Source organism: Athene cunicularia (assembly GCF_003259725.1).
Source record: "Athene cunicularia isolate RWA chromosome 3 unlocalized genomic scaffold, athCun1 chr3_part1, whole genome shotgun sequence".
NCBI classification, from domain to species: domain Eukaryota; kingdom Metazoa; phylum Chordata; class Aves; order Strigiformes; family Strigidae; genus Athene; species Athene cunicularia.
In genome coordinates this window covers 45,534,607-45,549,773 of record NW_020799097.1, presented here as the reverse complement: position 1 = coordinate 45,549,773, position 15,167 = coordinate 45,534,607, and the positions used below count along the sequence as shown (strand labels likewise).

Here is a 15,167-nt window from a genome sequence, read left to right as displayed (position 1 = left end):
CACTAAATTAAGAGGCCCCTTCTGTTCACATGAAAATACATTTTAACTGGCCAAGTTATGCTCCAGAGGACAACATTCGTTCTTACCAGAAAGATACTGTAACTAAGCTTACTGTCAGTGTTTCAGTTTTGTAGGATAGATATAAATGATGAAATGAAGCATTCTTGAGTTGTTTGGTTTCACCCCTGCCCACATCAGCTTTTGGTTTGTAATATTTCATCTCGTGACTTCTTATAAATAATAAAATTATGTTTTTATTTCGGTTATTTTTTTCTTTCTTGTAGTTTAGTAATTATAGGAATTTTTAATTCATTTATTTTGAATTTTCTTTTGTTAATTTAGAAGTGCTCCATGCAATGATATAAACCAGAGAACAGTTACATGAAGATTTTTTTGAAATTTTTTTTATTAGCTGTAATTTTTAGGAAGTTTTAATAGTTTAAAGATTATCTAAATATTGTTACTTCTTTCTGTATAGCTGTTCATGAACATTTAATGGTAACACAGTTTGGACACAGTTAATTGAGCCTAATGCAGGTGAATCTCTCACAAGTGTATGGTAACTGCAATCTATTTCACATGCTCTGACTTTGTTTCATGACTTCATAATTTGTCATGATATTGTGAGCAGCAGTTGATTCAGTCATTTTAATGTGTAGAGATGTATGTCAAGAGTTATGGTTTTGATAGGTTTTGTGTCTGATGGTGGAATCTGCAGAAGTAGGTAGGCTATTTTTTAAGCAAGCTTCTGGAGACACCTTTAGATCTCTGGTCATCTCAAATCTGTTTTCTATAAAAAACCTTACAATACATTACCATGGCATAATATAACAGAAATTACTTTGCTAGTGGGAAGAATGTTGTTGTCCCATCTCTATAAGTTAATTTTATTTTTTTTTTTTAAATCAGGCATTTTTGACCAGTTAGATTAAAATAAATGCAACTGTGGTGGTAACAGCTGATGAAAAAAAAAAAGTAATAAAACACTAATAGGAATATTTTTTATAAATTTAAAAAATAATGAATGAAAGTTGCTCACCCTCCTCTTGCTTTTGTGGTTTTATTCCACTGCTGAGAAAGTGGAGATTGCCAGTACTTGTCTTTTCCTGCCACTAACCTCCTTTCTACCCCTTCTGATTTGATGAGCTAGTAATAGATATTCCTTTTTTTTTTTTTCTTTTTTGACAGTAACAAATTATATCAATTTGAAGTGTTATCCATTCATGTAGGAGAAAAAACATTGCCAATCCCTTTATTTTATAAATAAACCAGTTTTAAACCTCAAAGCTAGTGTGTTATAGAAAGTAATATGGATGGTATAGTGCCAGATGTGGGCATAACCACAGATTTGTTCACTTAGACCATGCTATTCCTTCTGTTCTGGTTATAGGTATACAATTTTCCTAATTGGTATCTTATTGTTTCTTAGTAATGTTGCAGTGTGCCAATTTCTATCTCTGTTTTGGCTGACAGTCAGTGTTGCCCGTTCAGAATCCATATTTCTGCATAAACATCATGGGTCATGCTTCCCAGCTGTTCGGGGGGGCTGAGAAGATGCAAACTCATACTCCTTTCCTTTTCCACAGGTGCTCACCACATCCAGTAGTTATTTTAGGGCACTATAGGTCCAGCCTGTCCACACAAAAGGATTGTGTTGCACTGCACAGGGAGAACAGGGCAAGTGTGCGCCTGACGTGCACCAACACATTCTGCACCCCACGTGTTGCCTCCAGGATATTACTGTTCCCCACCTAGCCCGTTTCTGGGCTGTGCCCAGGAGTAGGCTACTCCAAGCCCACTGCTTTGGTTTGTGACTTTTCTAGTTGTTTGCCAGAAATGCCAGTAATGCCTATTACTGAGTTGGGAAAATGGCCAAAGTTTATGATGAGCGGCAAGAGGAGACAAAGAGTGAAAGGAAAAAGTGGAGCAAATGTGTCATATTAGAGAAGCCTGTGGTATGAATTATGGGCATTTTCTCATCCTTTTAGGGTTCCAAAGGGAAGGTTTCTGGTGTTTTTTTAAGGTAACCCCTTTGTTTTCTCCTCTTTTTGGTTCCACTCTTTGGTGTTCCCACAGTTAAGGAAAGCTTTTTATCCCCATAAATTGTATGTTTATGTTTAGAATATCTGTAAGTGCTGGAGGAACTTGTCCCCAACACTTCTCTTAGTTAGCTAGAGAAAATAATGTGAATAATAATGTACTTTATCATACATTCTTAAATTTCCACTCCAAACCTTCTCAGTTTCTTGCTGTGGACATGCCAAGGTTTTTAAGACTATGGCTTGAAGCTGTTCTAGGCTGGATCTTTTATTCTGTGGGATTTCTAATTAAGCAAGTTCAACAAGAAGGGTGTTAACCGTGGATTCTCTATACTGGAATATTGTTTCACAGACTTTTCAAGTTGTTGACCTTTCCTTTAAAGTTAAAACCTTTGTATTTGTGAAAAGTGTTGGTCTACTGTTACAGCTTTAGCTTTTTTATATGTAAGGCAATAGATTGGCAGGTAATTTGGACTGCCAAAGGAGTAGGAAGGTGTTTTGATACTTTTTTACTTTTTTTTTTTTTCCCCTCCTCTTTAGTTATAAGAGATGTTAAACATCTGGCATTCTGATAATATTTTTTTTTGACCACCTCTGCTCTGAAATCTGACCTCAATGCATGACTTACTATTGAGGAAAGCGCTCTAGACCTTTGCCATCTTAGCTTTTCACTCGAAACTAAGGCAAGCCATAACTAAGGAGAAACAGCTTCAGAGTAACTCGCAAAGACAGGGAATATTAGGAACTAGTCTAGCAGCTGCTTTGTGGAGATAGCTTTGTTCGTCTGCAGCTTCGCTGAACATGAGATGAAGCATTTTAGCACAAAGATGAAACTGAATCCTGGCCCAGGGGAAACCAGAGCAAACCAAGGCATAGCAGTTCTTAAAGTCTGCTCCTTTCTTCAGTCTTGGTCAAGTATCTCTGTTGGAGATTTACCAGGAGGGCTGGTATGACTTACTGTGTAGGAAATCTGAATTATACCAGCCCTGAAGTAAGAATGCTGCCTGTGGACTAGAACAGAGTTTCAGCCTTTTCAAATTTGGTGACTAATCATTGCTTGTGTAATTAGAGCCATATCTCAGGTGCATATATACCAGAGGGTTAACTTGACTATGAATCCCTTTTGACCCATCCCTGTCAGTCTGGGTATTCCAGATGCGTATTGTGGAAACACACAATTATACAGCAGTCCCACTCAGATGGGAGTTTTGCCCAGCCTTGTATGTACTAATGAGATAATGTGGATTATTACTTGGACAAAATGTCCAGGTTTCAGAACTTTGATATTAATAGAAGTGGTGTTGGGCACAGCAAACTCCTTGCTATAGACAGTACAATATCCCAGCTGATATACCCAAATCTTTTGGGGATGTTAGAGTTTTTTTGCTAGTAAACACTTTAGCCATCCAATTTGAAGCTTGTTTTATTTGGGATACAATTAAAGCCATCCTCATGTCAGATACCCAGGCCAGGTATATCTTCAGCCATTTCCATAAACAGAAGATACTATAAGATAACATGTTTTCATGAAGTGATACAGTAATGATAATTTTAAGAAAAATATCATTAAAACTTCTTTGTAAATAATGTAAAATCATATAAACATCAATTGTAAATTATTTCATAATCATGCTACTTTTTCATAAGTAATATTAGTCTACATTGTATTGATAGTCTTGGAGCATTTTAAAAGAAATATTATTCTGGTTATTTTGTCCTGAACAGACAGTTTTTGGTTATTAATGTCAATGTAACAGTTATTAGTGAGATCTCAATAATATCTTAATTTAATAACTGTACCTTCCTTTTATTTGATTTCTGTTTTTTTGTGACTGGGCTATTTCAATAAAATTATTTATTTAACACTTCTTTTTTTTTTCTTTTATACAAATAAATGTGTGTGTTTCATGTCTAGATGGATCCAGGTCTAGAAAAGCACAGAGAACAATTGGTAATTGAAGTCGGCAGAAAACTGGACAAAGCCCGCATGATCCGTTTTGAAGAACGAACTGGCTTCTTTTCTTCAACAGATTTAGGCAGAACTGCCAGCCACTACTATATTAAATACAATACTATAGAGGTAAAATATTATGTTCTATTTCTGGAGTTTTTTCCTTCTTTTTGAACCTATACCTAAAATAGTTGTAAGATATTACAGAATATGTAGCTGATTTGTTCAATATATTTTCAAATCGTATTTACTGAAATGGGGAGGGAGGAAGTAGAGAGGAAAAAAAAGAAACTAAGTATAAAGCAATACTGAAACATTAGTATTGCTAAGTAGACTTGGTGTGAAGTGAGATTTGCAATTTCTATAGTCTCTGCATTCTTTTAGGCGCATTATAACATTTTGATATCAACAGTGTGTGCAAGCATTGGTACATGATAGCAGATTCAAGTATAGAGTCTGAAAACTATAAAGTTTTTCTGCATGAAAATCCTATCAGGTGGCCAGTCTTAAGCAACTTTTGTCACTGTAATCAGATTGTGTTGTAAACATTAGATGCATTTGTGCAAAACTTTGTAGTATTCGAAGCTTAATTTGATGTACGCATTAATCTTAAAACCTTTCTTCCGTAGGAAATAAGTCTTTTTCTTGAATAAAAGCTGAAGACTTGTAATTAATAATTTTAACTGTTTACTGTGACTATGTATAATTAGCTTATTCACTCAAAAATGCCCTAGACTTTTTTTTAAATGCCATAGATGGCATATGTCTCGATTTTTTTGGGGTGTCCCAAGTTTCAAGGGACTGTTTTTCTTAAAGTGCTGAGAAGACATCCTGGAAATTGTTCCTGTTTAAATTGCATCACTCTGGTCTTCCAGTAACTTACATTTTAATCTTACATGCCTTTAAAAATCTTGGTTAATGTTTCTTTCTTTCGTGCTACATGTGAATTTTTATTTTCAGTGTTAAATCAATTCATTTTATTTTTAATAGACTTTCAATGAATTGTTTGATGCTCATAAAACTGAAGGTGATATTCTTGCTATAGTATCAAAAGCTGAAGAATTTGAACAGATAAAGGTAAAGTTGTATCTTTTCATAAATAGAATATGTCTTATAACTAAACACTTCTGTAGTACTCCATAATTAGTAGGTGTCTACAGATACAAGTTTTGTTATATATTAAGCACCATTATAAAATGTTTTCTAAGCAGGCACAGTTGCCAAGAACTATGTATGCTCTCACTCAGATTTATATGTAGTACAGCTTGAACTATAGTGCACATTAGTAACTCGTTACGGATCTCTGAAAATTCCTTTTAAATGCTTTAAAGAATTTTTCAGCTCCTCAGTTATTAACAGGTAAAGATAAGTGTCCATTGAACATCCCAGGGATGAGGTAGTTTTTCTGTTTAAAGTTTCAACTATTATTAGATGTCTCCCTGAAGAATTTGCTTTGTCAGAAGTGAGACGGCACTCACATGCAGGAAACAGTATTAGATTAGCAGATTGATAAATTCTGATAAATTATTTTCAGATTTGAGTCTAGAAAGTTGGAACAGATTTGAAGCTTGTTCTATTTGGGATGCAATTAAAGCCATCATCATGTCAGATACCCAGGCAAGGTATATCTTCAGCTATTTTCATAAATAGAAGATACAATAAAATAAACTAGATTACTGTACTGTCATACTCAGTTTAACCTCAACCTCCCTTTTTGCCTCCTGTGTGGGTAGGACACAAGACAGTACATTGCAAGCCAGCATGAGTTTGTTTGCCCATGCTTCCATCTCACAGAGGTGCAAGCCAGACTCCACAGGGTTTATTAGCTTGGGCTGTTTGCCATTTTACCACAATTACATAACTTTCAAGTCAGAGTTGGCTCTAATTCACCTGGCTCTGCAAACTGGCAATGTGAATCCCTCACCATCTACATACTTACATATTTGCACACATTGTCTGAGTATTACCATCTCTTTATCTAATGGAGAAATTCTGTTTTGCTCTAATCTCTTCTATTATAGAAGATAATAAGCAGTGAGGCTTCACAGTGATACACAAAACATTTTCCAAGCTAGAAGAGATTTTTTTATGATAGTGGTACTGCTTTGCTAGGTCTAAATTTAGCATAATTGAATATTTAAATGGAAAGCATATGGAAAATATGATATGATATGTTCTATATTTATAATAAAGTTAGTAGTGATGCCTCTTGTCTAAAACATAGTTATTCTAGTTTGCTTTCTCAGATTTGCATGGTATGGCATCAGTGTACCATCATTTCCATTTTTTTGTGATTTGTTTGCTGTGCAGCTCGGAATATTAAAACTAGTAACTGATTTTCACAAGAATAACTCAGGATTTGCCCCTCTGTGTGATACAAGTTGTGACTTTTGTTAATGAGAGTCATGTCTCCATAATATCTTTAAAAATTCTGTATTTTGAGATTGTTAAGTCACCAGTAGCTGAAATACAGATCTGGTTTTGACCTGTACTGTGCTATGCAAAAGCAGAAAAAATTATCAAAAATAATGTTGTAAGCAAAGCATAATATCCCCCTGACACTGGAGTCATCTGTGATGGTTGTGTCCTTCATCTTTTTCTTTGCTGTAGGACCAGTGGCTGGATAGTTGGGGTTTTTAACCCAGTTGTCTTACAGTCTTTTGTATGTCAGGTAGTCAGGTCCAAATGAAAATTACTTTCAGCTGGTTCCCTGCAGGGACCAAACATTTACCCTCTTTAAATAAGTTTTACACCAACAGACTATCAGTAAATCAAAGAATATGTAGATTTATGCTGGTTTTGCCATGTAAGGGTCATCAGTTAGAATGTGAAATGTTATGCATTATTCAAACCATAGATATGAATATTTCTTTACTCATATTAAGACTTAATCTTATTAACAGTGAAAATTTTAATATCATGAATCATAGTACTTCACAGTTTTGAGTTAAAAATGTATTATGCCACATGCAAACTATGTAACTATAATGAGAACATTTAATGTTAATTCAAGATTGCCCTAATCCAGATGGACAGAGGTTTTTACTCTGGTCAAATAAAAAATGAAATCTCATCAGATGAAGGATGGTAGGGTCAGAAGATTCAATTTTTGTGGCATATCAAATTTTTGTATGTCAATGGCGACCTTAATAGATGGTGATGAATAATAAAATGTAATTGTGTCACTATTAAGATAGTTTCAATTATGGTCTATTAGCTACATTGTGGAAGATGTGGGTTTGCTGCTTTTTTTTTTGTTTGGGTTTTTTTTCTTAAAACTAGAGACTTCATTTAAAAATAATGTAACTATGTTATAAGAAAAATTTGATTTCAGTGTAAAAATTTTTATCAAATTGCTCTAGCCTCTTCATAACATATAATTGCATTTTAGGTAAGAGAAGAAGAAATAGAAGAGCTGGATACCTTACTGAATGATTTCTGTGAACTTCCTGCTCCAGGAGGTGTGGAAAACAATTATGGAAAAATTAATATCCTCCTTCAAACATATATTAGCAGAGGGGAGATGGACAGCTTCTCCCTTATTTCAGATTCTGCATATGTTGCACAGGTAAAAATAGCAATTTTTTAAAAGTATTTTTTTCTGTCTTCTGCTGTTTTCATTCACCCAGATGTTTACAGTTATGTAAATAGGCCCTGATCTGTAACTTTTGGGTACATTTTTATGCAAATTGATTTGAAAATCAGAACCTTGTGTGTGTGCGCATGTGTGGTATAATATTTAAGTGGAAAAGATTTGCAAAAGCCTACCTTGGGAGACTGTTTCATTTTTTGTTAATTATGAATGTCCTTTTTGTTCGTGTTATCCCTGTAGTCTTACTACATTTAGTAGTTCTAACTGTGATTGCACAGAAATGTTATTCTTAATTTACTGGGTTTTCTTCTAAATCTGGAAAACCGTTGCACTCTATTTTTATGCTTTGTGTACTTTTATACTTTGTTCTGCAAAGCATAATTTGTGTTTTATTCACATACCTTGGTTTATACAAGATATGCTATTACAATTTTATTGCTAGATGTAATCGTGCGGATTTACATATCGGTCTATATATTTGTTTGTTGGACAGATGCGACACCTGAATGGTTGATAGTTATAAAGGATGTTTAGTTATTACAAAGAATAATAAGAGAACTGTGAGTCAGTGACACAGAACTGCTTGCTTACAAAATTAGAGCCTGTCTTAGAAAGAAAAGGGTGTTGCTTGAAACTTTAGGATTATGGATCCGAAAGAACTCAAAATGACAAAGTGTTCATAGACAATCCCAGGTGTGCAACAGTAACGAAAGTATAAAATAGATTATTTTGTCTGTCCTCTGTCTTTTTTTTTCCTTTTCTTTAAAAAACAAACAAACAAACAAAAAAACAAAACAAAAAAAAAACAGGTAGCAACATGTAGCATTGAATTACTTTTTTCTCATATTTAATTCCAAAAATCCTTTTTGGAAAGAATTGATTGTAAAATTGCATTTAGTTGGTGCTAAAGATGAGAGTTAATTATTCTTCATTAAGATCTTCATACTAACATTACCTTCTTCAGAAGTGTTTACATTTCATAGCATGTAAGGGTATAAATGAGAAAATTCTGAAATCATTATGCACATCATAAAAATTGTGGTACTTGCACAGCAAGATCATTTTCAGTATGACTCTTTTAATCTTTGCTTTCAAGACAATTGCTTTTATTCATGTGTCTCAATTATAGTGCTTTTAGTGAGGCAACATGGTCTTCTCAGATCTGCATAAATTGTACATGTGGAACCAGTGCTACAAATTGTGAATTTTTTTAACTGGACTATTAAGAAAATAATTCATCCTTTCTAAGTAAAAGAAATGTGCTTCTTTAGTAACATATGCTTCCTATCACGACCAAATAATTTTCTATTTTTTAGTCCTGTTGGCATTACAGAGAGAGTAGAGAATGATTCTATTCTATTCAATGAATCAAGAACAGAATTGCTAATCCAGGCATATTAAAAAAAATTAAATACACCAAAAAACCTACAACTTCATAATACAGCTTGATAAGTTTATGAAAGCAATATCATAAGTTAGGCTTTCAGGATAAAACTGACTTCATTCAAGCTTATGTTAATAATTAATATTCCAAGTCCAAAGCACATTTATACAGTTTGCTTATACAATAGTCTCAGAATACAGTAACATGTTAAAAGAAAGTCACTATTGTTAGACTTCTGTGCAAGTGTTGTGAAATTCAGTGTGAAATGGATGCTATTATGAAAGCACAACTGTGATGAAAAATTAAGACTTGAATTTCCATATAAACTGAGTTTGCAGGTGTATACTCTATGGGGGGAGTAAGAAGAAGATATTAAGTACGGTAAGTGAATTTGTTTCAGAAGTCATGGAGATGCAATAAATTTAGAACTCCCTAATGTTAGCATAACTGTGATCAGAATTCTATGGCAGACCTGCCACTACAACTTTAATTAGATGCACATGTTTCTTTCATAATTTCTATAGGCAGTCATGAGGTAGCTCTGCCACTAGACAGTGATGGAAAAAATAGTTTTCAAGAATGTTTGAAATAAGTTTGAAAAGAAAAATCTATTGTTATGGTTTGTCAAAGATGAGTCTATGGGATCCTTTTCATTTTATAAAGAATACTTGAGAGAATTACAACATTTTTTTTTCTTTTTTTTCACTCTCCAGAATGCAGCTCGTATTGTTCGAGCTCTTTTTGAGATTGCCCTTAGGAAACGTTGGCCTGCAATGACATATCGACTACTGAATCTCAGCAAAGTCATTGACAAGCGGCTGTGGGGCTGGGTTAGCCCTTTGAGACAGTTCTCAGTGTTACCACCATCAGTCCTCTCAAAGTTGGAGGAGAAGAATCTCACTATAGACAAGATGAAGGACATGAGAAAAGATGAAATAGGTGAGAAATCAGCAATGCTGATCTGCTTAAACTATTAATAACCAATGGGCAAGTTAGAACTAAATCTAAGTCATTCATCACTCACTCTGGTCTGGAAGCCATGTTGACACATTAATATGGTATTATGGTCTGTCCAATAAGGAAGGTTTATTCAGTCTCCACAGCTTGGAATATGGCACAGCTTTGAGGGTAAGGCTAGCCCATGTCCTGCCAACCCCAGAACACATGTGGAATGGAGATGTATCTTGATAAGTATTTGCATATATGTGTATATATACATATTTATGTTGAGCCGTGCTTCCTTTCTTGCTCGCATAATGTACTATACAGCTATAAAAGGCACCTGTATATTTTTGCCAGTTGACAAAATGTGACCTTTTTGTTTTTATTGAAATACTATTAACGTGAAAAAGAATAAAGGCAGATTATTATGTCCTGGTATACGATCAGTAAATGGTCTGCTTCTGAAACACTGCATTAATTTTCATTGAACATGGAGAATTCATTGTCACTGGTGTCATTGCAGCAAAACCTTAATGGAATTTTTTAAAGGGTTTGACACTTTGATAATGAGAAAATCCACAAGCCTACTGATAGACATAATGAAATTTCTAGTATGTGTATATAAACTGTTGTGCATAAACTGTCCACCAGCTGGTTGAAGTTGAAAGAAAAATTTGCTTGTAATGTATTTTGTTTTCCTATCTTAGTGTATTTTTTCTTAGTTGGGCTTTCTTTACACCTGTTATTGCCAAGTTGTTGAGAAACAAACTGCCTGGTTTTTAGAAAACTAAATTTACAATAAAAATACAATTTATAGTCACTGCTTTTTAGAAGTTATGATCTCTGACTTGATATTTCTCTCATTTGACAAGAGAACTACATTCCTAACTTAGGAAGCTTCCCTACATGCCTAATTCACGTTGGAAAAGATTGAATAAATATGTAAAAGTTTGCAGAATTAGAGGCCATATTGTTATTTAGTAAGTTAAGCCAAAGGACTATGAGAAACTTTTAGTAGCTTACTTTAACTGTGCATTATAATGTATAGTAATTTTAAATGTATTTAAAATATAACATTTTATTCAAAGTGCTAGCATTATTGTGCTTCTCTATTCAGAAGCTTTATAGCACTTTTTTATTGTTTTGTTAATTTTTTGTTGTATTTGTGCAGTCTTTTTACTACTTCTCTTTTTCATTAATCATATTAGTCTTTTTTTCTTTGCCATTTTTATCCTTCCTTCTCCCCATACCTGCCCTTGAAGCAACAAGAAATTTTGTGTTAAAATATAAAACCTGTTTTGCTTCCTTCAACGTGGTGGAAGTAGTAATGACAAGGTGGAATGTATCAATATATACCTATAAAATGTATAGTTTTGGTTTAGATTAACTTAGTTTGAAAGTAGATGGGAACTGGGATTTGACTATGAAAATAGGTCATTGCTGACTATATGTTACGATATTTCATGTTCTTCAGCCTTATAAATATCAAAGTGTGTTGATCTGTGCATCTCTGTGAAATACTGTTATGTGACATGCTGCTTCTTGTCTAGCCTCTCTTTCTGACATCAAGGATGTGAAGGAAACACTTGCCTGGCAGCCACCTTATTATTATTTGAATTCAAAGCCGTCTTGAAATGAGAAAAGGCACAGCTTCCAGGTGCTGCCTTGTCCTCTGTTTCCATGGGACTAGTGTCAGTCTTAGTGTTTCTTCCTTTTTAGATGTTATTGTGGCCTTGGAGATAGAATAAAAAAGACAGGAGCTATCTGGCTAACTCAGTCCATGGCCTAGGGAGAGGTAAAAGCTTCAGATGCATACCAGCTCTCCCAGTGAATGAAGAGCGTGTTGTGTGCACAGATACGGGATTCCAGTGTACCACAAATTGGTCAACACCAATCTATGCGCTATTGCAATGTAACCATGGAGTTTCCAGAAAGCCAGGATATCACTGTGTTATCTGAGACAAACAGTCCTGGTTTTTCAGAATACAGATGACAATCGTGGAGTAAGCAAAATTTATTCTTCTTTTGTTAAACATATTTACTTTCTCGAATAGTCATCTTTTGTTCAGAAGGTTTTAATATTTTTTAAATGCCATTGATAGTTTCTCATAATGTGAATATTTTAAAAAGCAAAGGGGGTGGGGGGAGAGAAAGAATTTTATAATAGCTTATAGAAGTTGTGACAGAAGCCTTATTTTCCACTAGTAGATAAGTGTAAAAAACCTCAGTGCTGTCCTGTACAAACACAGAAGTTAACCTCACATATCGTGATACAGAAAGTGATTTTTGGCATGAAAAAGTCTGCTTGCCTGCTTATCGGGTCACATTTTTGAGTATTTGGTATCCACCTTTATTTAACATAATTTCTGGTTTTACCTCTAATTGCAAAAGCTAGTCACTGTGCAAGTATGCTGTAATACTGCATGTATCACCAAGTTGTACCAATATATTTGTTTTGGTTTTTAATTATCCACTTGCTGGAGGTGCACTGCAAATTAAACTGATTAAATATGTGTTAAATATATGTTAAAACTTTTGCATTAGGGATTTGCTTCTTAAGCAAGATCACCTTTCATTACTTCAGAATACAGATAAACACCTGTGTGAGGCAAAATCTGCCAGTTTGTTAAATAAGAAAAACAGAAGAGGGAAAGCCAGGATAAGTATAAACAAAAAATAGCAATTGTAATATGTTATGCACCTAAATTTCACCTTTTCACTTCATGCATAATGCAAATAATAGGATTTCTTCTCTTTTTTTTTTTTTTTTTTTTTTTTTTTTTTTTTTAAATGAGCAAGTCACAAGAACCACGTAACAGTATCAGGAAATATCAGTAGCTATTTGTAAGGTAGCTATTAACAGTGTGTAGTTATGATCATTACAATTAAATTCTAAAAGACACCTCACATAATTATATAACCAATTTCAGTGAAAATTTGATACATCGACCTTTTTTTTCCTAAATAAGTTAGAAGTTGCAATACTTTTGCAGAAAAAAAAAGAAAGCCCTTTTACTTACTTTTATATGTAAAATGAAGGGCAAGGGAACAGAGATTTCAGCTGTGAAATACAAGTAAATTTTTTTTTAATTAATATAATCACTTTATTGCCTTAGTTACTGTGATAGAAGATAAAAAGCATTGCAACGTTTAGTTTTTCCTTTGTCTCAGTTACACACTGGTGTATTCTGAAAGATCAGATCTGCCGTGAGATGTTTACTAGTTGCTTGCATTTTTAACTTATTAACTGCTTTTATTCAGTTTCATGAAAAGCATTTTGTCTGCTTTGAATCACTACACAGGAGTTGTAGTTCAAATGTGTGCCCTTCATGAACTAAAAGGTCAGTATTTATGCTTTTAAAAAGAACTATATGGCTTGGTAAGAGCCTCGTCAAAAAGTCAGTAAAGGAAAGGGAACTAGCTTGACATAATATGTTTTCAGTGTAAATTCTTAATAGTTATTTTAACCCCTTAGTTATAGCCAACAGGAGGGTTAATACTGATTTTTCTACACTCTAAATTGCTAATGCAAGTTAAGTATTACAAAATATTCTGACATGCCAGGTCAAGAGAGTCAGACATTTATGTACCTAAGAGCAAAACAAGCAAGCAATAATACTTCTCTGTAAAAGCCTATTTGAAAGTCGGAATTTTATTCTTTTTTCTGGAAATGCAAATTGGTTACACCTAATGTTTTCTTGGCAGGTCATATGCTGCATCATGTGAAAATTGGGTTAAAGGTAAAACAGTGTGTCCATCAAATCCCCTCCATCATAATGGAAGCAACAATTCAGCCAATTACCCGCACAGTGCTCCGAGTTCGGCTGAACATCTCTCCTGACTTCACGTGGAACGATCAGGTAAAAAAAATTAGTTTCTTCAGTAAGGGAGATGATCACAGAGAATCCATAGCAGTTTAGATAAGAAAAAGAAAAATATTTTTGCTAAAAAGCAGATTTGATAACAGGAATGGAATGACCTTTAAGACTTTTGTAGAAGGTGGCACCCAAAGCTCATTGTTTTATTTCCATTAATTGTTAACAAGTTTGCCCTGTTTATAACATGTTGAAGTGGTGCTTATACTGAATATTAATATTAGTCACACACAGATTTGCGTTATATGCCCAACAAGGAGAGGCAAGAAAAAGGGAGACATGGATGGCTCTCTGAACTATGAATGAATGTCAAATGCAGAAAATAAGGCATTGAAATACAGTTCATGTATGCCAAGTTCTGCTGCTCTTTATGGCTTTACAAACGTACATTCACAACATCAGTGCTGCCTCTTCTGTTCAGACTTGTCTGATCGTTAAAACTGAGATATGTTTGGAATTATATTCATCTATATTTTATGATGCAAACTTATATGAAAGGAGTTGAACTAGTTGCATATTTAGATATACCCACATCCTTTGATTCAGAATGTGTTCATTAGAAATAGATTTAAGACAAATCTAAATGAAATACAAATGCCCACATGGGGGCATTGTATTGTTGCTGGTACTTCTGAAACTTTCTGTAGAAGCAAGGCAGATACCTCAGTGGGCAAGCATATTTTTCTTTTTTTACACTTAGATTTGTGCTTAAGATAAATTATTCTGAAAGGTGGATATTAAGTGTCTGTTCTTTTCTTTAAAAATAATTTTTAAATGCCTTAAATTACAAATTTACCTCAATCACAAGTAAATTAGAGTTTTATTCCACAAACATTTAGAATTTATTTTCCCTGCCTAAAGACTTTTTTTTTCTTACGGAATTTTCACCAAGTTAGTTTCTGAATGGGAGATTAATGATCAAAATATAGAAAATCAGATCTTATTTGCTACCTGGATTCATTACTGAAATATTTGAATAGATTTCTAACATGAATTACATTAATTATTTTTTACTGCCTTATTTATGTGCAGTACTTCAGAAGGTAAACAAGCATTACTTTTTAAGATTGAAACAAGTTTTTATTATTTAGCCTTCCATCTGCTTTACCTGTAAACTTAAAAATAAAAAAAACCCACAACTGTTCTTCATATTAAACTGTATCTTAATACAGAGTCATTTCTCAATCCATTTTAGATTTTTCTACAAAATGTAGGTGGTTCTATATTTTTACAAATTGAAAATGGGTCCCCACAGAATTATACTCTCTTACTTTGATTCTGAGCTTCTAAAGTTGTAGGAAAACTGCAGCAAAAATTTATTTTCTGCTATGACCCCTTGACACTCTTTTCCTAATGATTGCTTTGGAAATATTATGAACATTTT

The 15,167-nt window shown here is 33.8% G+C and overlaps 1 protein-coding gene across 2 annotated transcripts in view; it reads left to right on the top strand.

The window, feature by feature from the left end:
* Positions 1-15,167, top strand: part of ASCC3 (activating signal cointegrator 1 complex subunit 3) — a 263,437-nt gene that overhangs the window by 168,710 nt on the left and 79,560 nt on the right. For both annotated transcript variants that reach the window (XM_026844284.1, XM_026844285.1), the window contains exons 17-21: positions 3,955-4,119; positions 4,981-5,067; positions 7,382-7,558; positions 9,680-9,905; positions 13,614-13,768. In XM_026844284.1, coding sequence (XP_026700085.1) covers positions 3,955-4,119; positions 4,981-5,067; positions 7,382-7,558; positions 9,680-9,905; positions 13,614-13,768 — 810 coding nt within the window. The remainder of the gene's footprint in view (positions 1-3,954; positions 4,120-4,980; positions 5,068-7,381; positions 7,559-9,679; positions 9,906-13,613; positions 13,769-15,167) is intronic.